Source organism: Trichogramma pretiosum, unplaced genomic scaffold, assembly GCF_000599845.2.
Source record: "Trichogramma pretiosum strain Unisexual culture from Peru unplaced genomic scaffold, Tpre_2.0 scaffold27, whole genome shotgun sequence".
Lineage (NCBI taxonomy): Eukaryota > Metazoa > Arthropoda > Insecta > Hymenoptera > Trichogrammatidae > Trichogramma > Trichogramma pretiosum.
The window spans coordinates 1,733,655-1,760,585 of record NW_019641694.1 but is presented as its reverse complement, the minus strand read 5'-3'; the positions used below and the strand labels follow the sequence as shown (position 1 = coordinate 1,760,585).

At 37.7% G+C, this 26,931-nt stretch overlaps 5 protein-coding genes across 12 annotated transcripts; 2 read left to right on the top strand and 3 right to left on the bottom strand.

Moving 5' to 3' along the window:
• Nucleotides 1–3,068: 3,068 nt before the first annotated feature.
• LOC106660326 (testis-expressed protein 47-like) lies at nucleotides 3,069–5,123 on the bottom strand. The gene is made up of 6 exons (XM_014383260.1): nucleotides 5,058–5,123; nucleotides 4,749–4,853; nucleotides 4,582–4,689; nucleotides 4,373–4,534; nucleotides 4,143–4,311; nucleotides 3,069–3,148 (listed from the first exon to the last, which is right to left on the bottom strand). The coding sequence occupies exons 1-6, from the start codon at nucleotides 5,121–5,123 to the stop codon at nucleotides 3,069–3,071; spliced, it is 690 nt and encodes a 229-aa protein (XP_014238746.1).
• Nucleotides 5,124–5,208: 85 nt separating this feature from the next.
• LOC106648029 (nucleoporin SEH1-A) lies at nucleotides 5,209–8,680 on the bottom strand. 2 transcript variants are annotated; one of them, XM_014364662.2, is made up of 6 exons: nucleotides 7,835–8,680; nucleotides 7,611–7,767; nucleotides 7,282–7,543; nucleotides 6,977–7,210; nucleotides 6,610–6,897; nucleotides 5,209–6,015 (listed from the first exon to the last, which is right to left on the bottom strand). In XM_014364662.2, exons 1-6 carry the CDS (start codon nucleotides 7,943–7,945, stop codon nucleotides 5,814–5,816), a joined length of 1,254 nt encoding a protein of 417 aa, XP_014220148.1. In that variant the 5' UTR covers nucleotides 7,946–8,680; the 3' UTR covers nucleotides 5,209–5,813. The 2 variants fall into 2 exon arrangements, with proteins under 2 accessions (XP_014220148.1, XP_014220149.1); XM_014364663.2 differs by lacking the exon at nucleotides 5,209–6,015 and having other exon boundaries at nucleotides 6,126–6,897; nucleotides 7,835–8,673.
• A 205-nt stretch (nucleotides 8,681–8,885) lies between these two features.
• On the top strand, nucleotides 8,886–14,254 carry LOC106648027. 3 transcript variants are annotated; one of them, XM_014364660.2, is made up of 9 exons: nucleotides 8,886–9,058; nucleotides 9,351–9,442; nucleotides 9,542–10,118; nucleotides 10,264–11,592; nucleotides 11,669–12,024; nucleotides 12,134–12,280; nucleotides 12,351–13,154; nucleotides 13,230–13,612; nucleotides 13,691–14,254. In XM_014364660.2, exons 2-9 carry the CDS (start codon nucleotides 9,407–9,409, stop codon nucleotides 13,785–13,787), a joined length of 3,729 nt encoding a protein of 1,242 aa, XP_014220146.1. In that variant the 5' UTR covers nucleotides 8,886–9,058; nucleotides 9,351–9,406; the 3' UTR covers nucleotides 13,788–14,254. The 3 variants fall into 3 exon arrangements, with proteins under 3 accessions (XP_014220146.1, XP_014220145.1, XP_014220147.1); XM_014364659.2 differs by having other exon boundaries at nucleotides 9,351–9,454; XM_014364661.2 differs by lacking the exon at nucleotides 9,351–9,442 and having other exon boundaries at nucleotides 8,887–9,058.
• Nucleotides 14,255–14,357: 103 nt separating this feature from the next.
• On the top strand, nucleotides 14,358–20,832 carry LOC106648095. 2 transcript variants are annotated; one of them, XM_023461955.1, is made up of 11 exons: nucleotides 14,358–14,629; nucleotides 14,692–14,944; nucleotides 15,181–15,823; nucleotides 15,899–16,094; nucleotides 16,250–16,443; nucleotides 16,556–16,675; nucleotides 16,742–17,416; nucleotides 17,484–20,045; nucleotides 20,124–20,368; nucleotides 20,442–20,667; nucleotides 20,737–20,832. In XM_023461955.1, exons 2-11 carry the CDS (start codon nucleotides 14,880–14,882, stop codon nucleotides 20,791–20,793), a joined length of 4,983 nt encoding a protein of 1,660 aa, XP_023317723.1. In that variant the 5' UTR covers nucleotides 14,358–14,629; nucleotides 14,692–14,879; the 3' UTR covers nucleotides 20,794–20,832. The 2 variants fall into 2 exon arrangements, with proteins under 2 accessions (XP_023317723.1, XP_014220261.1); XM_014364775.2 differs by lacking the exons at nucleotides 20,442–20,667; nucleotides 20,737–20,832 and having other exon boundaries at nucleotides 17,484–19,980; nucleotides 20,124–20,227.
• Nucleotides 20,833–20,941: 109 nt separating this feature from the next.
• On the bottom strand, nucleotides 20,942–26,509 carry LOC106660371 (phosphoglucomutase-2). Of its 4 annotated transcripts, none has more exons than XM_014383310.2 (11): nucleotides 26,118–26,509; nucleotides 25,961–26,056; nucleotides 25,681–25,875; nucleotides 25,347–25,603; nucleotides 24,803–25,265; nucleotides 24,555–24,739; nucleotides 24,301–24,478; nucleotides 24,005–24,228; nucleotides 23,831–23,936; nucleotides 21,394–21,620; nucleotides 20,942–21,320 (listed from the first exon to the last, which is right to left on the bottom strand). In XM_014383310.2, the coding sequence occupies exons 3-11, from the start codon at nucleotides 25,753–25,755 to the stop codon at nucleotides 21,218–21,220; spliced, it is 1,818 nt and encodes a 605-aa protein (XP_014238796.1). In that variant the 5' UTR covers nucleotides 25,756–25,875; nucleotides 25,961–26,056; nucleotides 26,118–26,509; the 3' UTR covers nucleotides 20,942–21,217. The 4 variants fall into 4 exon arrangements, with proteins under 4 accessions (XP_014238796.1, XP_014238797.1, XP_014238794.1 ...); XM_014383311.2 differs by having other exon boundaries at nucleotides 25,961–26,144; nucleotides 26,242–26,509; XM_014383308.2 differs by having other exon boundaries at nucleotides 25,961–26,509.
• Between the last annotated feature and the right edge of the window lie 422 nt (nucleotides 26,510–26,931).

Genomic DNA, 26,931 nt, shown 5'->3' with positions numbered 1-26,931 from the left:
TCTCTCTTTCTTTTTCTCCCTCTATCGTGTGCTTTCTTATTCCCTATCTTTGACTTCGAATGTATATTCATACGTATACATATACAAGTGAAGCCCTGAGGATCAGAGAGTACAGATTTTTAGACGATATAAATCTACTCGTAGTAAAATGAATAATCCAAAAGAATATAGATACTCGCAAAAATGCCGTGAAATAAATAAAAACTAAAACGCCAGCGACAAGGAGACAAAACAGTTTTCGTAACCCAAGCTCCGGCCGACAAGTGTGCGCATACTGCACAACTTTATAAATACTCATAGTCGCATATAGATTGTAAATATATATACACGGGGAGGTATGAAAAAGTGTGAGCATATTTTATACCATATTGCTGGGCGCGAGAAGGTGTCGATACGAGTATAAGATGAAAAATGTGTATAGCTGTAAATTTTCGGTTGACACTCAACTGAAAGAGAAAGAGAGAGAGAGAGAGAAAAAAAGAGGAGAAAATATATCTATATATGTGTACATGTATAAGTATTTGTCTCTTTTGTCCATGTCCGTATCTGTACATATATACGTAAGGAAAGATACATGTACGTGTGTGCGTGTAAATATAAAATAGAAGGTACATAGATATGGAGAGTGTGTAGATCTCACTGGACTGAAAGGGGAAAAAGGAGCTAGGAAAAGGCAGATGGATAGATGGTGTGTGCGCGCGTCTGATGCGAAAAGAACATTTGCTACTCCTTATACATCGGCTCTACGTACGTGAGAGTAAATCATTGGCTCTTTTTCCCTCTCTCGCTCTCTTTCGCTGAGAAGAGTCGATTTGTCGGAAAAACGTAGAAAAGTGTTTTGAACTCTGAAAGAGTGAGAGCGAGAAAGAGAGGTAGAGAGAGAGAGAGAGAGAGAGAGAGAGAGAGAGAGAGAGAGAGAGAACGAAAGGGGAAGAGAGCGAGGTAAAGAGAGAAAAGTTTTTCGTTCGATGAATTTCGGGGTTACGCGGTCGCGCGAGCTCAGTTTGAATATTTGTTTGGCCGATTTTCATAGAATCCGAGTTTACGTGTATATTTGCTCGTTCGTTCGTACTTGATCCGATTGCCTTTTTTTTATTTTTCCTTTTTATTTTTCGCTCGCTCGGAAAAAAATATATATTTATATTTATTATATAGATAGATATAGAGGCGAATGTTTGCTCTAGATATGCATTTATAGAAAGGGAAGCAGCTAATTTGCATTTTATATGTTACGTGCAGCCGTCATCGGTTTTCCTTTTTTCCTTCTGCACAGATAAAGTACACACAAAGCACAGCAGTAAACCTTTTAGGTCGGATACGCGTGCACGACCAACCAATAGCGCAACGCCGACTTGTTAAAATTACTGTAAATATTTAATATAAAAATTTCCTTGCCGATAAGATCGCTCGGTCGAACAACGAAGCCGCTCGATTCATAAGGAGGACAAGCCCGATTCGCACGCGCCATGGCCAAAAAAATTCAAACGAGCTTCGTTACGTAATAATAATATATTCATGCGGCGCGCGTATGCAGCGCGACAGCAGCGTGTGTCTGCGTTTACTGCGTGCGGGGCACGAGCTAACGCGCTCTCGGCCCGGGTAATTCATCACGTTCCATTTGGCTTACATGTCTTTATCTCTGTACGCATGGCGCGGGCTGGCCGCCCCCGCAAGAAAATGTTCGTTTGCTCACTCGGACGTTCGAACGAAATAAAAGTATCCTTCTTCATTTCGGATGAAAAATTAGTCGTGCACAAGCAAAACGAAAGCCTGGCCTGTATATGGACGGCGCAGCGAGGAATAAACCATCCGTGCATGAATTAAACCAGCGTGCGGCAAACGCGACGAGCTAGCAGTATAGTTTTATTTATTTATTTTTTTTTTTCCTATTCCTATACCCCTCCCGATCGTTGCACGCACGTCGATCCGGTCGAATTTATAAATGAAAAAAAAGGCCAACGGCAGCTTCGCCGGCTGAAAGAAACATTGACCGCACATAGGTACGCGCATGCGAGCGCGCTGTGCAGCTCCTGCGCCCGCTTTCATACACAGCTAGAGGAAAACACACACACACACATTTGTCTTGAATTCACATATTTATAGAGCTACGCTCGGCACGTATCGCTCGTTGATAAATATACAGAGAGGAAATAAAAAAAATGGCTACACTGCAGGAGAACGAAAGTCAACGTAAATATTGCGAGTGCGCACGTTAATTTTTGCCTGTCTGTCGGAATGAAAAGATGTAATGGGGAAATGAGGCAAAAACGACAAATAAACCTACTATTGTGTGTATTGTGTGTCGCTAAACAAATGCGCGACATTTTTTTCTATTTTATTAATGATTTGAGCCTGTGTCTTGTACGTCGCCGCTTCAATGACACATAGATATATGTATAAAATTGAAAAAGATGAATATCTTCGTTACATTAATAGAGAGTTTAATTATTATTATGACATTATCTATGACGAGTTTATCGATTGTTACAGATTTCCAATAACGCTTCTAAATTTCAATATTTTTGTTGAATCTATCGCATTTCTGATTCTACAACTCCCGACTGATGGAATCCAGTATAGGTACCAACCATAAAAGCTGTTTTAAAGACGTGACGTGCTTTTCTTTTTTTCCAAGACTCGAGTGCCCCGTAAGCCAGTATAACACTGCAAATATATAAACGGTCGAATAATCCCCTCGAGAGTTATGCCAATGGTACATTTTTAAATCAGCTTTTACTGCGGTTGTTAACAGGGCGTATAGTGCGCCTACATTGCATGGCGTCGCTGCGCATAAACACGCGCAGATATAAAGATTCACTAGGATAGCGAATTGTGCCGAGTGTATACTGTCATCGAGCGAACAGAACGAAAGAGAATACAATTTTCGTGAATGGCTTATAAAATGGCACTAATATTGTACTAGAAGTAAAGTGAAAAAAACTGCCAATTTATTATGAATTCTTCTTGTAATTTTAAAGGTACTTTACTTGTAAATACTTCATTAAAGACTGGTCGCGAACTTTCATTTTTCAAACCACGATACATGTTCTTCCTTGACAGTGATCGATTCATTTCTTCATTTGATCTTGTTTGAGATCTTCATCTGGTCGATTGGGTATCATGATATCCGGTGGTGGCCAGGTTCGATCTTAAATTAAATAATTTCATTGAAATTATGAATGTATAGTTTATCGTGCTGAGGCAAAGTTAAGGAACATTTATACCAACGGCAACGACTGACTATTCTAACATAATAAATTGTCATAATTTTCAATCATCAACTGCGCTAATTGACATTTGTGTGTAAAGCTGCGCTATCATTAAAATTTTGAACGTTTTCATTTTTATAATTTATCCTCAATGATTCGGGGAAAGAAATAAAAAAATTTTTTAAATCGATTAAATGAGCTCCTTTAAACTAGTGAAATTTCTGTAAGAGCCCCACGTGTAAATAAATAAAGATGCTAGTTAAACATGAAGTTTATTAGGTAAAGGTAAAATATATTTAGATGTACCAATTTGGTGCGCAAGGAATTTAAGAGAAATACAAGCTCGAGCTTTCGAGAAAATGTAAAAATGAAAGATTTAATTGATCTACGATAGAGTTATTAAATGTAATTATAAATTAAATCTAGAGAGCAATTGCTACAATCAAAGTTTGTAAAGTGAGCAGAAGTTATTTCCAATGAAAAGTGTGTTATTATTACCAAAAGCTGTATAAAGTGTCGATGCGTGCTCGAATGATTTTCCTACATGTAATTGAAAAATACAACAACAAAATTACGACCAAGAGCGTCTCATTCTACAAATTGTTTGAGTGTATGTGTAAATATAATAATGAACAAAAAAACAATCTTTTGCTTATATTAAATGTCTTCACTGAAACATTTCAAATTTTATGAATGCGAGTCTTTCGTGTGAGTAATAAGTACCAAAGTAATGAATAAACTCCCAAAATTATCTTGAAGCCCCCTTGGATGCATCGACTGCGTACGTATATATATGTACCTTTACATATATATACTATACATATAAAATTGATAAAAAAACTGTTGTTTTGATATATATATTGTAAATATTCCAAAAAAATAAATGATCGTTTTTATTCAATAAAATATAGAAAATAAATTGATTAATACTACCATTGTAAAGTTGAAGAACTGGTATATCACGGTACTCAGCTATATTTGTACGTAGATCTGGAAGAACCTTGGATTCTACGCCAAACAAAAAGTCGATCGCCGTAATTTCAGGTAAATAATTGGGCACGTCCCGACTAAGAGTCATTAAAGCAGCGTTCGTGAGCTCTGGCTGAAAATCACATGAACAAATAATAAACTCGAATTTAGATAAGTCCTGAATCTGAGTTCACCCGTCCATCTCCATTGTCAGTCAAGTATTCGCCCAATGAATATGTTTTGAAGAGAAGATTCTTGATTTGTTTCATGATTTCGTGCAAGTTGTGGCTTTCGATTTCATCCAAAAGCACCGGTGGATCCAATACCACCGCCGAATACCAATTTAAAAAAAGTTGCTACTTTGAATGATTATGAAAAAAAGAAAAAAAAACATAACTAGTACCTTATTGGCATTGTGGAAAGGAGGCATTGAAATGATACGTCCGATCATTTTATCCGCGGCTCCAGAAAACAAAGCTGTGAGATGCCTTTGAATAGCTTCTTCATATCCCTTATAAAGGAAACGTTAATTTTTTATTTGCACAAATGAACAAAAGTAGCTTATGATACCTCTATCATATGTAAAAACACTGTTGGGTAAAACAGCAATAGGCCAGATATTACAGTTTTTCCAAAAAACTCTTCGTTCACCATTTTTATATTTGCTTTGATTTTCTACGAATCGCAATCAGCGCATAAGTTTAAGATTTTTGTTTCGATTAGTATCAAATAATAGTTTTTGACATACGTTTCGCAATTCGGTCCGATTTGATTCACTATATTGGCCTATGTATATCCATCGAGTAGTGAAAACAAACTAAATCAAATGGATGATCATTGCAATTGATTTGCTCGTACATACAAACATCAATCGTTTACCCTTTCATTAGCCCGCAGATTTCGTTGTAAAACGTCCAAGCAACTTATTCGTTTCGGTTCTTCCATATCGGCGTCTAACCTCGTTTTTAACTATAAAATAAATAAACGATCTGTTACGTAAGGTTAAATAACACAAAAAACAACTCACAAGTGCTTAATTGTTATAATTTATTGAAATTAATTCAGTCTGATGTTTTGCAGTATGTTAAACTCACAACTGATCTATCTCTCAACATGTATTATTTCGAGGAATATCGAAGTAAATTATTCTGAGAGTAAAACGTGAAAAATATTAGATCATAGTCGACAAGCATCTTTTTTCCGTGCAGTTATAGTTACAATTCGCATTAGCTATCAGTCTTTAATCTTATAAAATACCGAACACATAATATGCATGTATACATGTATAATAATATAGTATACACATACAGACTTCACAAAGGCACGTCGCAACAACTATTAATGCTTTTAAATATAACTATGAAATTAGGAACTTCAACCTAATGCCACTTAAAACTAAACATACAGAAATACTGGTATATAATATGTATTCGTATTTGCTCATTAGTAATCGCGATGACATTTCAAGTATAATATCTCGCAGAAGCGAGAAAACACGTACGATTATGACACGAATAATAATAAAGTATAAACACCACAAAATAACAATCGAGTACGAGCCAAAAAATAATTCGAATAATTATATAATTGAGTTTTCAAGCCATTCGAGAAATTTTTCAAATTGATCTCAAGAATTTACTTTTTATTTTTTGATTTTGCTATATTTGGAGGCGGAGGCTCGAAGTAAGCTTCACTCGGTATTCCTGGCATTACCCACTTGTTAGAACGACCTCTTATGCTAGATGTTTGATATTTTTTAGAATTCATACTTAAAGGGGCTTGTATTACTTTGTCTATTTCCGCCATCATGCTTATGGTGGGGACAATTCTCTGATATCTGAAAGTATAAAGAAAAGTATCCATCGTGAAACCCAGCATAAGATTACCAACAAACAGAAGAGTGCATTGTAACATTACAAAACGAAGGTGAGAATAAAACAGGTGCTCTACCACACTACAATAACATTTATTTCTTCACAAAAAATAAGTTACATTTAAAAAATATCGTTTAGTTATTTAAACACCTTATGATTGTAATGTAAAAATTAATAAAAAAACTGAAGTAAATAATCAATTGATTTACAATAAGGTAAATCATTGCATATTGATATAAAGAATAACGATCTATAAATTAACAAAGCTTGTCTAGTCTGATGTAGAAAGTAAAGAAAAAATAAGTGTTGCAAATATAAGTTATTTTAAACATTAACACAACTACAAGCTAATTGTATACACTGTATAACCCAAAGTATTTAATATATAAAAGTTATTTTAGGTAATTATGTACAAATTCAGCAAACTATAGCTGTACAATGATTGCAAAAACATTTTACAAAATTATACTATTAAATACTCTGAGAAGGTAAGAAACTACTTCAACTAGTGCCAAGGCACTTGATTTGGATGACTGATGGAACCCAATTTGTAGTACCTTGTGGTTGACAGTGCTGGCTGAACAGCGGTATGATTTGAATTTTGAGTTGCTGACGTCGCATTATCGCTACTTTGTGCAGAAGTTCCATCACCTTTGAGCACAGCTACACATTTCCAATTATTTATATAGTTATCTTTCCATAATCGTACACAGCCATCATCACCAGAACTTGCTAAGATTGTTCCCATTATGTTCCAGCAAACTCTCCATACTGTACAATAATGGTCATCAAATTGTGCTAATGTAGAAATCTCAAATCTTGCCTGTCCATTTGCTGCAGAATCTCTACAAACATTAAACATGAGAGATAAAATGATTTAAGAACAAAATCTTTTAATTAAACGTACAAAAATTTAATACTAACGGTAATGGTTTGACCGAAATTATTCGTACATCCTTGGTTGCTACAGCAAGTGTATGGTAACTTCTACCAAGATTTGGTGCAAATGCAATGTCATGTACAGCTTCGTTAATGCTAGCTATCGTATCAGTCTTAGTCCAACGTCTGGCGTTTTCACTGTACTCGTAAATAAACACTTTTCCACCATTAGAAGGACTTGCATCGTCACTACCAACTGCTATCATTGGAGGATGAAGCCTTTAGAATTAATAAATTTATATTATTACTTTACATATCATAGGGAGTAATGAATAATAAATGAAAATTACCTTGAAAGTGATGGATTCCATGCTAAACAACTACATGGCAATTTGCATGTAATATCATGTTGTAAAGTCCATTGGCTCAAATTCATGGCATCTGGTGCCTCATATATCCTTATCACACCATCTGAACTGCAAGTTGCTAATAAGAGTCCCAGCGTCTTTGGAGCAAATTTAACATCGGTCACAGAAGTTCTTGAGTCAACTAAATTAGTTCTCCTTATCCAGTGTCTCATGCCTCGTTCACCTGGACCTGAACCTTCTCCAACTAACAAATACAATTGTTAATATACCTGTTGGTAATGACTAACGGAAGATTATTCGATCGAATATACCTATTTCTTCCCACACTGCAGCCGTGCGATCAAAAGAGCAAGTAGCCAGTACTTGTCCGAACTCGGGATGAGCCCAAGTAACTTTCCACACAGAACCACTGTGCGCTTTCCACGATGCGGTCAAGTGCCAATTTTCATGCTCATCTTCGTCCCACACCTTGAAATGACAGTTAGATAGGGATAAAGTGAAATGTTCACAGATGCAAATTCGATGCGCCGCTTACCTTGACGAACTGATCGCTGGAACATGTGGCCATGCGCTGGCCGTAAAAATCATAGGCAATATCGTGTATAAGATCCTTGTGTTCTGCATTGATACTGTGAGCCTCAAACATGTTTGCCGGGGAATTGTTTTTGTTTTCGTTGGACAAGAGAAAAAACAGACGTAAATTACACGTAAATACGAATGAACGCTTGTGGTGCTGCGCGGGTGTGTGTTGTGTTTATTACGCCGCGTCGCGTGATTGAGACAGATAGTACGGCAGCTCTCGTGCGTACTACGGCTTATATATGTTTATATGCGCAGGTTAGAAAATGTATAAACGTTAGGATGCGAAACACACAGACACACAAGCAGAGCACTATTCAACGATGTACATATACAAAGTGGCCGAGCAGGCGCACAGACACACTGGTTATTTGGCAGTACTGGAAGAGATCCGACGCCGTGTCTCAATTTTGGCGATAATATAACTGCGAGGGTCGGAGATTCGCGATGCGCGCATTCGTGGAAACGAAAATGGCGCGCAACGACGACAACACGGCGCTCGGCTTGGCGCGACGGCACACGACAACACATTCTCGCATCGCAGTCATTGCGTACGATACATACCAAAAGCATGTGGCGTCAATGTGGACGAATGTTTTCGTTACGTAGACCGCCGTACATTCAGCAACACACGGCTGTTCTGCTCTTCGCTCGCATTTTTCGAACGATCCAACTTTGTATAGCCCGATGCGCGCATCGAATTTTCACTCAAAAATATCCCATTGTTCTATTTTTCATTGTAATTTGAAGAAAAAAATATCGAGCGAAACTAATTTTTTGAACTTTGAAAAAGTTTACATCAACAATTAAATGGGAAAAGTAAAAATTTGATCGGTCGCGCGCATCTGACGCCTGAATCAAAATTATGCCGTGATCATGGAATTTTGGGAAATACTTAAATCTCTCAGGCATTTCGAATACCATTAGTCCAGCACATCGATGTACTCGTTTATTATGTAAACGACACATTGCTTCCCTCTCTCAAATTGGCCCTATTGACTATAGAGCAATAAATGTTAGTATCATTACGTACTGTACTAGCGTCCCAATATTCCATATCGTAATTATTCTAGCATACACAAGCTGTAGCATATTCTTTGTTTTTTACGTTGATCATGAATAAACAATAACATAGTTGATCGGACGCTTTATCAGCATCAGAACGAGTACCTAATAATAGGTGAGTTATCGACTGAATTTCTCGACATTTTCGTAAAATTCCTAAGCGCAGGTGATTCTCGCGACAGACCATACTGTTTATCGTGAAAATTTAAACGCGTAAACAAAGCCCATCGACATATCAAGAGGTGCGGTAGCACCTAGCCGGCAAAGTATAAAAAAAAATTATGAAAAAATAATTTAAAAAAAATATACTATACGCAGAAGTGACGACTTACTCCGTGATCTAGATTTAATACCTGTACATTATTGCTTTAACACACATAATCACATAGTTGTTTGCAACTTTTTAGATACTAGCCCATATAGACTCGGTAAATCTGATAGGAGAAAGAAAAAAAATCAACTAATGGAAGAAAGACACGAGGGTTATCAAATTAATGATGTATGCGTACAAGTAAAAATAATTTTATGCAGATTCTTCATTGATATGACAAAAAAAAGCAATTCTAGTAATATTGTCCTCTAACAAATGTACTTTTAGAACTTTTGGCCAAAGAAGAAAGGGGCAAACATGGCCCGGCTAGAAAAGGCATCGAGTTATGCAGCAAAACACGGAAACGAGCCGCAGTCGAAACTCACGATTGGAAGTAAGCTCGATCCGCTATTAATACGCTCAAAAAAAGGTAAAGTTGACGATGACACGGACAGCGACTACCTCAGCGATCACAGTCCAATCTCGCCGCTGCAGACCGTGGCGGAGACGGAGAGATTTAGAGACCCGGACGTCACTGTTCGGCCAGACAATTCAAGCCACGGCATTCGTTCGGATGATTACGGCTGTTCTCGGAAAAGAAAAAGTCGCCCGGGCGAGGCCGTCTCCTCGAGCAACAGCTGGAAAATCGACTATCGGCAATCGGCTCGACTCGCGATCGCGCACGGCTCCAACGAACGAGACTATTCCAGGTTCTACTGGAGAAACTCGACGGTAGCCAGCAGAAATACCGATTCCGATCACGAAGATGTGTCCTACCGATTTCCACGGAGACATAGCCGATCGACCAAATATCCTTCGCGAATTTCGTTCTACGAGTACATGCAAAAGTTGCGCGAAAAAATGGGTGAGTAATCGGGTGACCAATTTATAAACTTTGTAATACAAACCTTTCTGCGCATGAGTTTGATCCATAGACTTGCGCGCAAACACGCGCGTACACAATCGTAAACATTGACTCGATATTTGCGTTGCTTGTATAAACAAAATAGAGCATGAGAATGAGAATAGTATAACGGACGCTCGAGTGTGCCAAGTTGAAGCGCCGAAAGCCAGTAGCAAAGAGATAGATCGAGAAAAAGATCCGGAATTTTTTATACGACAGAAGCTGACCAGAAGAGCGAAGACGCGAGTCGCGGGCCCGGCCAGAGCCCAAGTCGATCAGAGCGAGGAGGAAGATCAGTTTATCTGCTCCGACGGTGTATCGCGAATAGGACCGAACGATCTGACCAGCACTGTATCTTCGGCTGCGGAGCACGAGTTGACTTGGCGCGATTGGCTGCTCCGAAGCGACGAACCAGCGCTGTCCAACAAGTGTCGATTGAAACACAACAGGTACTTCGATCTTCGAACAATGAGACCGAAAATTTCCCAAAATAAGCATCGAATGAGCGATATTCGCAATCCTACGGAGGTAGATTACGAGCCGGTAGTCTTTGGCGGCGGCGACGACGACGACGACGAAGATGACGACGCACAAATAAACGACGCTATTTTTGACTGCTTGGACAGCAGCGATAATTCGAAAGAAAAGGAAAAGTCACCGGCGGTCGAAGGCGAATCAACATCCGTGACTAATTCCGGCCCAGGTGTAAAAAGCCCGAGTCGAGTTAGCCCGGTCGACGAAAACGAAAATCGTCTGGAGGAAAAGTTGGGAGAGCGGCAGACTGCGAAGCCGTCACGATCGCGGCCGGAGACGAATACGACAACGAAGCCTGCGGTCAAGTGCTCGCCTATGAAACCGCCGCGAGCCAACTTGAGGGCCAGTCGTCATCCCCGCTTGACGGCCAGAGCAATAGCGAAGCGCACACCGCCAACGAAGCCGGAGCGACAGAGCTTGTCGAAGCTGCCGAGAGAAGATACGAGTTGGGCCTCGCCAAAACACGCTCTCCCTTCCGAGGCTCAAGGCGCGAGTCAAGCCACGACGGTGCAGCACATTCGAGTCGATAAATGGCAGGAGGACTGGTCGCCGCCGAGGAAATTTTTCATAAGGCCGTCCTTGAGCGAGGAACTGCTCGACAAAATAGAACAAGAAAAAGCCGAGAGGGAGGAAAAGAGGAAAAAAATGGAAAATCTACGCCGCGACTTCTCTTTGTCGCGATTATCCAACGAGATCGATGACATAAGCCACGAGATCGCTGGTATTATGGGACCGCAAACAATCGACCAAGACAATGGCGAGAAGAAAATTTCCGAGACGCCGAAACGAGTCTACCCCAATTTGTCTTTGGAAAAACCCCGAGAAATCGAGCGATGCAGTCCGAAAAATTTGTTTAGCACAGCAGCTACCTTAACGGCCAAGGAAGCCATGGAGGCCAAAGGTACAGTTATACTCACGAATATAATTACGCGTCGTCTTGCATTCATGGCTCTACTTTTAAACATTTTCTTACGCAGCGAAACTAAATTCGAGCTCGAAAGCCAAGGAGAATCGGGCGAAAACGTCAGCGGACACAAGAGCCGTCGGCGACTCGGAGCCCGCAGCGGTGCCGTCCTCGCCGAACAACAACGAAAAAACGGCATTTTCGAGACTTTGCAGTTTCAACAAGTCGGGCAGCAGAGCTATGTCTTTCATACGCAATATTCCTAGATTGATGAGCAATCGTCGCAGACCGAACATGGAATCGACCCGGAATAACTCGACCAAGAGGCCCGCCGAATTCGCCGAATCCGAAAGCGTCGTCGATATCTCGACCCTCACGATTCAGACTCAGTCGCCGGTCGCGAGCCCGGAAAAATCCCCGACACACGAGGTACCGACCCTTGTCTGCCCATCTACTTGCTTAAGTTGGAGTTCAAAAATATAACGATTCAATTTCTTCTTCTTCTTCTTCTTTTAATATTTTTCCAAATGGATGCTAGCGCTCGATTTGGAGGTTTTCGCGTCTAACTCCAGCAGCGAAACGCAAGGGGCCAACGAAAACTCCGGCGACCGATCAGCCCAAGTGTTCGAACAAAGCGCCCAGGAGGATGTCTTTGTGCAGGAGTTGGACCATGAAATTCCGCAAGGTAAGGCCGTTTGATCGCGATCGAGCATAGTTAAGCGTGACTACATGCAAGGCTTTGCACACCTCTGCAGAGGTCGCGAAGGTCCGTTTCAGACGTCGAGCGGCCAGAGGAGAGAATCGTCGATCCGGACGACTTGAGTCCCGAGCGGAGCGCAGCCGTGACGGAGCTGCTGCAGTGCGCCGACATCGAGCTGACGCGCATGTACCAGGCCAGCAAAGCCCTCGAGCTCTGCTTCTCCATGCCGGAGTTCGTCGGCAGTCGGGAGCGAGTCGAGTCGGAGCGTCAGCTGCTCGTCTCGGGACTGCGCCGCAAGGCCTTCCTCGACGAGGTCAGCGCGTTGGCCGACAAGCAGGAAGACGAGGCCGACTGCGAGAGGGCCCACCTCGTCATCAGCAACCTGAGCCTGCCGCTGAGGGAGAGCATCGAGCGAATGGGCCAAGGCGCCGATCAGGCCGACTGGTACGTCGTCGTGGCCAGTCACGGTCGACACCTCTGGGCCAGCCAAGCCATCGAGTGCCCCAGGACCGGGCCCCGACTCCACTTTCCCGGCAGCGCCGAGTTTTTCCAGCTCTTGCCCGACTTCGCCGTGAGCATCGGCGTGTACAGGTTGCAGCTGCGCATGCCGTCGCTCGATCACGCCAGCAAGTACCATCTGCCGGCCAAGAGTCCAAAGAATTCCGACAGGAGCATCGTTTGTCCGTCGCCGTCCAACTTTCTGTCGCGAAACGAGAAGAGGCGGACCATCGGGCCATCGAGCACGAAGCACGCCGATTTCGGAGCCCCTGGATTGAAGCAGTCGTCGTTTTTAGCTTGCGGCAAGCTCCAATTGCGCCTGGCGGATTTGAGCAAATCGCCGCCCTGGCCTCTGAGCGGGGTAAGCGACGCTTCCTTCTTTGCTTTTGTATAATTTCCTTGGGCCAGCGAGCTGTTTTTGTCGTCTGTCTTTTAGATCTATCCCGGAAGTCCCGGGAGCAGCGTCCTCCAGGGCAGCATCGACATGACGACCAAGTGCAAGCTCTACGTGCAGGTCGAGCAGTCGGGCTTCGTGAACCACGGCGAGGAGCTCGGGGGTTACACCAACTGGAACAGACGCTGGGCCGTTCTGGATAAGCGATACCTGCGCTTCTGGAACTATCCCGACGAGCAGTACAACAACGGCCATCCTCTGAAGGAGATCGACTTGGCGGATTGCACGAGCGAGAGCATCGGCCCTATCGATCGATCCTTGTGCGCCAAGGCCAGGACCATCCTCCTGGAGATTGCTCACGCTAGGCATAACGTCACCAGAGACGGCATCTTCCTTCGCTCACCGAATGACTACGCGATCGTCAGGTCAGTCCGAAATGCCCCATGCCATTTCTCATGGCATATTTTCGCTTCTGTTTTACGAATCCTTACCTCGTTCCCTAGGAATCTGCTGTCCTTCGACACTCCCTGTGAATTGACCGAGTGGCAGTCCAAGCTCAATCATGTGGTCTCTACGCTGCGCGCCTGGAACGTAAAATAAATACCTTGACTCGGCGCCGCCGATTGATCCTCGACTTCGAGCTCATCTGGCGTCGGTCGCCTTTATCTCAAGACTGGATGCTTCATATACCTGCAAGTACATAAAGTGTCGCGAGCTTTTTCCAAAGCGTAAAACCAATTACGATACATATTCAACTAGGTACGTTTGAATATTTTTAACGCCAATTTTTATCAACTTATCGAGTGCAATGATTCATCGACAAAGACTCATTTATAAAATTATTTTTATAAATATATCTATTCATATATTTCTTTACTATTATGCCACTGTTGTTTGTCATTTATGTGTGTAGAACATATAAGAAAGTACATTCTTTTTAAAGAATAATGATGTACAAATGTATATATAGTACAGACATATGCAGTATGCCTGTTGTAGATTTATTATTGAAAAATGTTCTTACTTAATAATTAAATAAATAAACAATTTATTTTGATTCATTCAAAGTTCGGCTTTTTTTCAAATACATTTAATACGCTCTAGTGAAGATGGCATTGGCGATGCAATTTTCATGACGCGGAGATTCCGTCCGCAGTCCGCGCACTTGACGCGTCAAACTCGAGAGGTTAGTCTTGTGTATTCGCGATACTCTGCGTAATAACAAAGCTACACAGTACTTGTTGGGGTTTTAACTATTGTTACTTTTATCAACGAATGTCTTCCTTGAGGCATTATTGAACTTGTTTAGCAATGTGGCCTGATCCAGCAGACCCTAAATTTAAAAAGTTACGATATCCAGGTGGAACTCCAACCAATAAAGTGGTGTATTTATTAACTCTTGGTACTTGTACAATAATAATCGGTGGTTTTCACTTAATATCGTAAGTAATACAAATTCCAATTGAAAAACAATTTTTTTGCTCAACGTTTTTGTCCTTTCCAGGTATTTACCTTTCTTTCAGAAAAAAATTGAAAGATTGAGAGAATCAACAGTAGCTCAGGACAAGAATAGAGAAGTCAAAGAGTTTCTTTCTGATCCTCTTGTTCAGAGAGCCCTAAGATCTAAAGAAGCAGAGTACGAGGAAAACAGAAGACTTGAAATTGGTTTAATGTTTCCAAAATAATACCAACATGTCAAGTGCAGATAAAAAAAGTATTAAGAGCAAACTGCAATTGAAAAGACCTAACAGCGAAAGGTACAGTGATTGTATTAGATCATTATTGTTTAGTCACAATAATCAATTGTTATAATTGTATATAAGTACTTGTTATTAAATTGTAATGTATGTTAATTAGATAGTTGTATTATTTTTTGCCCAAAAAATTTCTTAAACTTGTATATTATTTTATTGATACTGGTATTTGATATAAATTGATTATCATTTTAGTTAAAATTATTTATTGTTTATAATAATAAAACTATTCTTTATAGAATTCCAAGTGTAGTAAGTGCAAGTAGTAAACTTGATGAAAATAATCAGGCAATTTTCAATAGAATTGAATCTTCAATAAAAGAAATACCATCTGAACCGTTCAATGAAGAAGATAGTTTGGCTGATTTCAAATCACCTAAGGGAGAAAAAGAGAAAAAACTAAATTTAGATAGGAATCGTACATCTCCAAAAAAGGATAAATCATCTCGACAAGTTGATGAAGATGATAGTTTAGCTGATTTTAAATCACCCAAGGATGAAAAAGCTTACAAACCAATATTAGATAGGTTTAAAATTGATGCTCAAAAGTCGAAGAAAAAAATTTTTAAATCCAAAACCAAATCAAGAAAAAGTTTGACTGATGCTAAACAACCTTCCATAGAATCATCATTTTTCAAACCACAACCTTTCAGTGATGCCAAAGAATCTTTTCCTTGTCCTTTGTGTTTGAAACCTTTTAAAGATGAAGTGATTCGGATGAGCCATTTGAAAAACTGTGCAACAAAAAATAATATCACCACCAAAAAAGCTTTAGATGCGATGCAATTACAAGACCGCCAAGCAAGTGAAAGAAGATCTTTAGGTTTACCAGCAGCACCAATAGTGCCAGAGAAGAAAAAAGTGTTTCGCAGTAAAAATTATGTATGCTTTGATTTTTCTTTTTAACTTAATTTATTACATTTCAAATTAAATTTAAGTGAATTCAATAATTCCCAGAGCACTAAAGATGATCCGCAACTGCAGCTTGCAATGGCCATATCTGAATCCTTGTTTGAAGCAGAAAAAGCACAATTTGAAGAAAAAGCTGTATTAGCAGGTATCCCTTTGGAATGTGCTAAAGAAATAAGCAAGGAGGATTTAAAAACAAACTTGAAAAAATTAGGATTTTCTACAGATGTAAAAACGAAAAAAAGTAATTGCTCATAGTACTATCTTAAAACAATCTATTACTTTTCCATTTCCCTATAAAGCTTGAAAAACATGATAAACGTTTAAAATTTTCTTATTTTACTTGTATATATAGTTTAATAATTAGAAATTTACTAATAAGTCTATAATAATTATCAGAAAAGCTTTGCGGTCCAACTATTTTGCAAACACGCACGAAAGAAGACAATGATTGTGTGTTGACAGAGAGAATCGCCTGCATCATAACCGGCGACGACGCGTACACGCAAGTTCATAAAAACGAAAGTATAGATATACCTGAGTATATACCGCCGGTTTTAAATAGAGAACTTCTGAAAAACATCGAAATAAAGGTAAGTCTGCTCAAGACATTATATTAACTCGATAATCGAGGGTTTTCTGGGAAAAAAAACACAACAATTTTTAAGGTTAGACACAAGAATCACATTTAAACATATTTTTTAGACTGACAGTGGCAGATTATGGGATCAAACAAGACTCACAAAAAACAACATTTGCTTTTACGTTGATAATTTGAAAGAACAGTTGTTGAGAAAACCTCTAGAGAAAGATAATGAAACTGAGGTATATATGAGCTATTACATTTAAACTTGCTAGTATACATTCATTTATTATTTGTATACATTTTAGGTTGTTGAAACTGAACCTGAGGAACTGTGCATAAAAAATCAACAAAATAACAGTCTACTGGATGTGTCAATTGTTTATGAACCAGTAGATTTTGATTTGTTTGTGAATCAAGAGATAAAGAAAACTGAACTTTCTGAAGACCTCTCAATACAAGATTCTAAAAACATGGACACTGTCACTGATTTTATGAAAGATAAAATTATTAATTGGGCACAAGCATTGAACGACAGCGGAGCAAGTGATATAATTATTTTTGTTAAAAATGATAAACATATTTATGCACATAAACTAGTTTTATACGTTCAATGTTCTAATATATTATTAGATATTGAAACAAAAACTGACAATGATCAACATACTAAAGGTTCAATTAATTGGTCATTTGTAGACCAAAATTCAGCTTTAGCATTTTTAGAATTTGTATATTGCGGTGTTATTGTGAAGTATAAATCTATTTTTGATCAAAGTGAACTATTGCTTGAAGTGCAAAAGTTAGCTAAAATGTATAGTGTTCAACAATTATTTACTTATATAAAGAAAAAACAAAAATATATTCAGTCAGAAAAAATGAGTGATATAGGTGATTCAGCCACAAATGAGTCATTGCTGAAAAATATTTTTGCTGAACGTAGCGGATTTTCGAGGGAAAAAAGTTCTGAAGAAAATAAATTACAAGTAAATACCTAAAAACTTTTAAATTTAAACTCTAATTAAAATATAATAATTATAATTCTTATTTTAGAAGTCTATTAGTGGTCATCATTCAGATAAAATTAGTTCAAAGGCAAATACTATTTTGGAAAAACATCAAGAATCAGTTATTATACCTTCAATTCAAAATGTAAATGAGCGCCGCTTAACAGCTTCTCCTGATTTGTTTGCTTCTGATAATGAAGAAAGCACCTTCACTTTTAAAACAGAAACAGCTGAAGGAAATAGAAAAAATTTTATCACAGAGTCAGTTGAAAAAATAAAAGAAGAAGAGGGTCCATCGCACTCCCAAGAAACTATTATAAATATTTTAGATTCTCCAGATGAAAGTTCTCAAAAATCACTCGATCTCTGTAGTGAATATCAAGAGTCAGTAACACCAAAGAAAGAAAAATCTTCATTAGATGAAATTGTTGAAAATGTAAGTATAAATGAATTGATAGCACAAGAAAAAAATAATTCAAAACAAAAATCATCTGAATTGAGTCCAGAAGATTTTGTTAAATCATTAATAACAGAGAGGAGAGATTCTGATGAATCTCTATTATCGGAGGAAAATGATTATAATTTTTGCAAAAGTATTTTTGAAAATACAAATTCAGCTTTGGACATAAAAAATGAAAAAGTAATTAATTCTTCACCAACAAAAAATGAAGATCTAAACGAATCAATATATACAGCTGTTACTCCTCCCAGAGATATTAGTACACCTAAAATTTCAACTGAAAATATTCCACAATCACGTTCTGATATAAGTGAATTTATTGATAAAGTTAAAAGAAAAAATGCTAGAAGTATCATGGATACTGATTCTGAAATTGACTCTCCAAAAGTAATTAATAGACCTCAAAAAGTAATTAATAGACCAAGAAATCCATTTCTTAAAAAAAATCGCGATGATTCTTATGCTTATTTAAGAAAAGATGGTAATCCTAGTCCATATCATAAGGTATTAAGTCTTTTAGAAAAAGATGTGATGCAAGAGAAGCAAACCCATACAAAGTCTGATAAATTAACATCTAAACTGAATAAGCCAGAATTCATACAAGTATCTCGCGAAATGTCTAACATTTCCAATAATTTGACAAATTGTAAAGCAAATGACCAACAAATTGATGACGTTATATGTATACCTGATGACGAGGACAACGAAGAACTTGAGACATTAAATGAATCTGATATGTCAATGTATTCAAAATATAAAAAAAATCTTGATCACGATAACAGTATTGCCAATTACAGATATCATTTAAAACAAAGCTCTGAAAGCAGTTCTGATGCAGTGAGAAATTTACAAGTTTGTGCTGATTCTACCTTTTCTCCAGTTGCTAATACAAATGAAGCCAAATTAAATCCCCTATTATTGAGAAAATCGTCAAAAAAATCAAATGATGTGATAGCTGATGTAACATTAGTTTCTGATTCCGATGAAGACATAGATTTGAAAAAGTTAAACCATGTTGATGATACAAGCATAGAAAATACTTCTAAGAATTGTAGCAGTGAAAGTATTCAAGATCAAGATGAAACAATATCTTCAAAAAAATCTTTAATGGACAATATAACCCATCGTAGAAAACCTAAAATTCTTAACTCCACTACTTTGCCAGAACATTCTAAATTTTCATTTGTTGACATTGAATTATCAAGAGTGGGAATAGACTCTAAAAAAAAGAAATTTAAAAAGTACCTTTACTCTAAAAAAAATAGTTCACTCACTACAAACTATGATCAAAGCTGTGATGTTAGTGAGGAATACAATAAACTTGAAGAAAAAGTAGATAAAGAAATGAGAGCACTTCTTGAAGATTTTCCAAATTGTGACGACTTGTTTAATTCTTCAAATAATAAAATGAAAGATGAAGCATTAACATCAGCAACAGTAACACAGAATCACAATAATTCTTTATTAATAAATAATTCATTAAGAAATGAAAATCAAAATAACGAACTAGAAACTTTGGATTTGAGTCCTGTGTCAATTGCAACTACTCCAGAAGATTTAATCGAAACAGCTGTATTAGATAATAAAGTTACACGACACAAAGATCAATCGATTAAATCTAGAAGCCAGAATGATGGGAATAAAATTCAATTTGAAACAATCGACGATGAATGCTTTGATGATATAGAAGTTTTAGACTCAAATGGCAGCAGGTCTATAAATCGTTCGCCTAAAAAAATTATTGAAAAAACTACTCTCAAAGGTTTCGACTATTCGGAAGAGAAATTGCACGCGAAATATAAGGCTATTGAAAAATGTAAAGAGCCAGAACTTGCATCACTTGTAAAATCTCCAATTATATCCAACCCACGAAAGTCTCGTTTGTCATTATCTCTAAACAAAAGTAGAAAAAGACAAAGTGAGTCCCCTGAGGAAACATCAGACATCGTAAAAAAATTCAAATCTGAAACAACTTCTATTCCAAGAACTGAAAACGAATTTTCTTCACAACCCCAACGCCGATTGCAAAAATCTTCATCATTTACGGCAGGGACGCCTCAGAATAAAGAAGACAGAATCTCGGGTAAATATGGCCGTGCTGTAACACCACCTGTAAATTATAGCTTATTGGGAACTCCCGAATTACATGTATTTTAAAAAATGTTTCAAATTACATAACGTAGTAAAATCTTTTGCGTCATTGTAATAATCTCTTTTTATTTACAGAAAGAACTGAATAAATTCGGTCTGAAGCCTCAACGTCGAGAAAAAGCTAAATTGTTGCTGAAACATATTTATCAACAAACGCATTATTCACTGTCTAATAAAGAAATATCAACTACAAAAGATAAAGGGGAAACTTCCAGCGAAACCGATGAATCTTCATCAACCATACCTCAAAAACCAGATATAAATAAAATGCCGAACTGTGACAAGCCAAAAACAAACAGAAATAAAAAATCTAAAGAGAAGTAAATGATGAAATGATTTTGTTTTTTTTCACAAACAAAAATTATTTAAACGAATTGAATACTTTTTTTTTAGTGAAAATATAGCAGCTGAAATGGGTTCTGATAACTCTGAAATTACCAGTGCTGATAATTTTGAAACCATTAATGTTGCATTTCGTAGCTTACTTTCAAGTGATCAGGATCTTTACAATAAATGTTTGACTTATGAACCGTTAGCATTAGAGCCGTTGCATTTAAAACTAAAAGAAAGCGGTGTTAAATGCAAAATTAATTCTCTCAAAGATTATCTCGATAAATATGTAAGTTGCATTTCATTCACAACTATTAACAAAAAAACTTGAGTAAAATTGACAAAAATTTCTTTGAAGGGCATAACATTCCAAGTTCAAACTGGCAAACACAAAAGTCGAACGAAAAAAGGATGATTGAACTTAGTTAAAATTATTAGTAAAAAATAGATTTTTATGTAAATTTTTACTAAAGTTAAGACTTTTCATATACAAAAATATATTATGTTTTCATCTCTGTAAATAATGTATTTGTGTATAAAAAAATGAAACGTACGAATTATTATTAAGATAAAAAACAATGTTTAATATATATAACGTTTTAGCTAAATTATAGAACTGTAATAAAGCGTCAGTAGCGTACAAGAAAAATAAAAATTTTTTATTCTTCGTAAATAACAATGTCCATCTGATGAAAATCCATTCTGCTTTTAGAAAAATGATGTATATCAGTCGGCCGAAATTACTACGAATAATTCAAAATGATCAATGCAAAAATTTGTCTTTGTGTGATATATCAGCGCGAATTTTTTCCCAACTCATTCTTGCTTGGGGGAGATAATTACAAGCTACGAGGTAATAATTTATTCACTTCAGGCTGCAAAAACTCCTCGACGACGGCTGCTACCATTTCGTCTAAAATTCGTCGGAGTTCGTGTAAATCTCTGTAAATTGATAAAATCGTTTAAATCGTGGTTATAACTTGGTATTTCGCATTATGCAAAACAATATACATACTTTTGGTCCGGTGAAGCACAGAGTTCGTTGTAATATTTAATTTTTGGCTCGGTACCGCTTGTTCTGAGAGTAGTGACTAAACCGTTTTTAAATGTAAACGTTATCATATGAGATGACTTGGATACAGGTAAAACAGCCTTATTTTCGGGTTTAGTATTATCGTATCCCGTGGTCAAGTCTCTCACATTTGTAATTTGATATTTTCCTCCAAGAATACCAGTTGGGTACTGCAAAAATGATAAATAGCTTGAAATAATTTTTTGCTCGAGTCAATCGTGTGCAATGTCTATTATTTTCGCGAATAATTTGTCATGTCATTGCACGCAACGCTTGAACATTGCACTCTGCGGAAATGTAGCGCGCGATCGCTATTTTTACTGAAAATAAAATTGAAAAAATGGTTGCAGGTCCAATTGATCGAAATGAAATTATCCAGGAAGTAATCTTACATTGTACATGTGACTTTACTTTTTGTCAACGTAAAAACTCGTCTCGTTTTGACGCGAATGCAAATGATGCAAATGTAGCTGTATCGATTGGCGCGATCATATAAGTTGTGCATAGACTGCATACGAGAGTTCAAGATTTGAAAATGCACCGAAGAAGCAGTTCACAAAGGCATCGACTATAATATTCAGCCGAGTGGCGCGATAACGTATTATTATTAATTTTCATCGAACGCAAATAAATCAATCGATCAAAGGGGAAAAGAAACAAGTATTAAAACGTACCAGACAGCTCATGATCTCAATAGCAAGGCAGAGCAACAATGTAAACGTTAAAAGTTGCGCTACGACGATCAAACTTGAACTAGCTCGAGCCACTGGTCGTCGAATATCGGCGCCAGGTAAAACATACTCTGCACGGCTGGTATGGCTAAAACGCCTAACAAAACCGAAGGTACCAACGTCAACGAGGTCATAAATACATCCTGCAGTTTTGGCGTCCAAAACGACAGTTCCTCTTGTTGTTGCTGTTGGTGTTTATCACGAGTTTCGTTGTTCATTTTTCGCGGTCGTGACTCTAACTTACTTATGAATTTTTTATCTTGCCGCGAGCAAAGACTACTCGATGCGGCGAAATCGAGATCGATAATAATTAGCTTGTAAACCAAATCGAGGCGACTAGAAAATTGGCGTGAAATTCGATCGGGACGCGGCTTATAGTCGCGAGTCGCGAGGAGTACTGACAATCGTGCAACTATGGCAAGTGGATTCGGCGCGCAAAAGCGAAAAAATCACTAACGATAATGAAATAAACGATACATCGATATGGAGCGAGGCGCGCGCGGGAGTGTGCGTGTACACCTCATTCGCGAGTGTACGGCACTTGGTGAACTGCAGCGGAGAATCGTCGCGGCTTTTTCTTTCGCTTTCCGATTCTCTCTCTCTTTCTCTCTCTCTCTTTCTCGTTCTCTCGCCAGCTCGTATACTGCACGTATGTACGTACGCACGGCCTTGATACGAAGCCGCTGTATGCATATGCACACGACTATAATATACTTACCTGTTGCTCGTCGTCGCCTATATAATCGCAATGACTAACAAATCCTATGCTTAGGCTCGTGTAAAAAATCTTGGCATTTTTACTTCTGCATCGCTAAATGCGACCGACGGATTACCGACTAATAAGGATTTGTGATAAGAAATTTGTTTTCGATTACTATCGATGCTCTAAATAGTTCGAGCGAGAGAGAAAGAGGCACTTTTATTAGGCTCGTGCGCGCTAATCGTACATGGATTTTATCACGCCTCTAACTACTTTTCGCATTTTTTCGTCTACTTATTTCGCAGGAAAACTTTTCTTTCGTGAATGCGCGCCAATAAAAATAATCTACGGGCACACGAGTGTGACAAGAATCGAGAGCACGATCGCATCGCTTCTATTAATCTCCCATCGCTTTTCTGACATTTATATTTATGTAATGCTCTGAATATTTGCTAAACTATTATTATGAAGTTGAAAAACCCTTTCAAATTTGTGGCGGCTTCTCATCGTACTTTGCGCTTGAAAAAATAGTTATTGTCAATCGAAATGTCTACGTGCGTAATGGCATTGCTCGATCTTGTTTGCATTTTCTAACAACGTCGAGGACAATAAAAATTATTCACTGAATCGAGAAACTTTCATGCCATTAACAACGAAACAAAGCCGACCGACAAAAATTTTAGCAAATTCATTTCTCGCCGTGTCAGGCAATGATAATATGCCTAAACGACTGATAGAAATCCTTCTTCATTCGTTCGTTGTTTCGATCGAACGACTTCGATCTGTATCGGTTGCTTATGACACCGCGTAGAAAAAATACTTAATCCGAGAACTAAATGCGACTCATTAACAATACGAAACATTTATTTTTGCGACGAAGGTAAATAATTCTATTGTAATGAGATACGATGTAGAAAGAATTGCAAAATAATTCCCAGAAAATACTTACGGAGTGCTCTTTACCGTCGAAATTCCGTAATCGATCAAAGATGCGTTTGATCGTTTCGGATTCGTGGCAAATCCAGTACGAATTATCGCTTATGTGATGTCCGTATCTAAAAATAAAAAGTACGAATGTAAAGTACGTAAATTAGTTGATGCGCTCGATTCAATGCAAACTCACTCGCAATAAATTTCGTTCAATTTATCGATTAGACTGAGACCCATAGTTTGCAAATAAGCTGCCATTTCGGCAACGCATACGCCGGCGCTCACACCGTCTTTATCTAATACCGATGAGCCACACATGAAACCGATTGCTTCCTCGTAAGCGAACAGTACCTCTTTCCCGGACTTTTTCAGCTCAGACGCTCGATTGCCCATCCATTTGAAACCGGTCAATGTCTCCTGTACAGATATAGCATATACATGAGAGACTATTTACTTTCCAAGTTTGAAATAGCCGTTCGTAAATTATACCTCAAACTTGAAACCCTCTTTTTTCGACATGGAAGCGAGTATTTTGCTCGATACGGTCGAGGCAAGCATGTAAGCGTTGGAGATGCTCGATTCTGGACTTCGTACCCGGAATCTGTGCAACATCCACCAACCTAATAGAGCTCCTAATTCGTTGCCAGTAAATATGCGCCACTCGTTGCTGGGGAATTCAGATATATTTATAGAGCTATTGTATCTGTAATAATATTTTTTCTTTTTATATTTGATTGACGTACTCTGTAGTTTTAACAGCGCATGCTAATCTATCGGCATCAGGATCATTGGCTAATATGATTGTCGAATTACTTTTGTTTGCAGTAGCAATACTTAATTCTAGAGCACAAGGTTCCTCTGGATTAGGAAATTTAACGGTAGAAAATTCAGGGTCCGGATCTTTCTGTTCTTGAACAACGACGAAGGGCTGCCAAAAATATTTCTTGTCAAAATTAATTTTCACAAAACTTTAATATTAAAAAAGAATTACCTTAAAGTTAGCTACTTTGAATGCTTCAACCATATAATGATAACCAACACCATGAACTGGAGTATACACAAATGTTAAAGAAGTACATCCATTCACTTCTGGGTACAAAACATTCTTTTGTATATCACTGAAATACGTTTTCATAACTTCCTCTAGCGGATCGTGATACAATGGATGTTCATAGACAATGGAAGTATTTAAAGATGATATAGTAGGCTCAAGGTTATTTAAAATACTTTTTTGAATTTCTTTATCATGAGGTGATATAATTTGAGATCCATTATCCCAATACACTTTATATCCATTATCTTCTTTCGGATTATGAGATGCTGTTACCATAACACCAGCTGCACAGCCGTATTTCAACACTCCATAAGGAATGAATGGTGTAGGGCATATTTTTGAATACATATAAACTTTAATATTGTCTTTTAAGAAAATTGATGCAGTCAACTCAGCAAACCTAGCATAAAAAGATATTTTTATTGCTACTATTCAATTGCAAAAACATATTTTTTATATCTAAATAATGCATGTAATTTACTTTTTGCTATTGTAACGTCCATCATATCCTAATATAATACCTTTGTCATGAAGTGATAAATTAGTCTTTTTAAGATATTCAAGTAAACCTTGTCCAGTCTGTATGATAACCAAGTCATTCATTTGATTGTAACCTGGTCCCATTTTACCCCTAAGTCCAGCAGTCCCGAATTCCAGTCTCTTGAGAAATAAGTTGGTTAAAGTCTTAATATCATTTTTATCAATTAAACTTTTGATTTCTTTCTCTGCTTCTTTATCCTTGAGAGAAACAATAAGAAAATTGTTAAATAAAACCATGTTAATAATAACTTATTTTATATTAAATGTTTGCTCACTTTGTTCCAGCTGAGCCATTCATTTATTTTGTCATCCAAGTTTGTATTGCCAGTCTCGACAAAATTTGGTGCCATTTTTTAAACTCTGCACAAGTTTCTTGGACAAAAGTAACAGTTCAACTGTCAAGTGATAAAAAACCTCTGGTTTGTTCCAAAGAGTAAAAATTGATAAATTTAGCAATCACAGGTCAAAGACTTGCAATCAATTGAACAATGATTAGATAAGTCATATTAATTAGTAATGTTGAAGGGATTTATTAACTAGAAAATTGACACTTACCAACTATCAGTAGTTCCAAACGTTCAACTTTTTTCAAGTTTGATGAAATGGAAACAATTTCACAAAGACAAAACTCGGGCGTGATTTATTCCCTCACTATTGGATGAAAGAAATAATCGAGTCAAATAGCGTAAAGCACAAATGAGCGTGTACATACAAATGATGAAAAGCAATCAGAGTTAGCCTGTTGGATGTTCAAAAACACGCTATGTCAGTTGTGTAAGAAAAAATATAATCGGCGATCGTTCAAAACATTCTTATCGCGATTCTTCCGTGCTTACTGTCCGCTATACGAACGATAATGACATTGTCACTTGGCCAATCCGTTGGAGAGAGCAAGTCGTCGAACGATCACTTGGAAAGCACAGCGCGACGTTAAACAAACTTGAGACTTGGAATATCAAAATAAACCAATTGAGCTGTTTACTTAACCTTTTCGCTCAAGCTATCCGAAGCTCCAAACGTTTACGCGATGCGCAATCTTTTTTAAGTAGCAGAAATATCTACCTTATCGACTCACTTGTGACATTTAAAAGACGTAGTAACATATGTAACGTATATGATATGTGTCTCTTGTGTATTGGTGTGAGAAGTATTCGGAAGGAAAAACGAGTAAGTACGGCGAATTATATCGCAAAGCAAAGCAAACATTTTGGGTCGTTGGTTTAGAAATTAAGCGTGATGGGTTGAATTGTATATTGACAAAATGGATGATTCAACGCGATAATACGCACGGAGATCGATGACACGAGTCGCAGCTGTCTCGTAGTCAGGGTAAAATTTCCGATTCCGTAATGATGTTTTTATCGGCAGCTGTCGAGCTTTAAAGTTGGAAGTTATTATAACTGGTTATCATTGGTCATCATTCCAAAATGATATCAACAACAAACAAACGAAGAACAAATGGATATTACGAGTTACGAGTTACATATTAAAATATTTGCGCGAAGCTTTTTGAAGATTTTAATTTT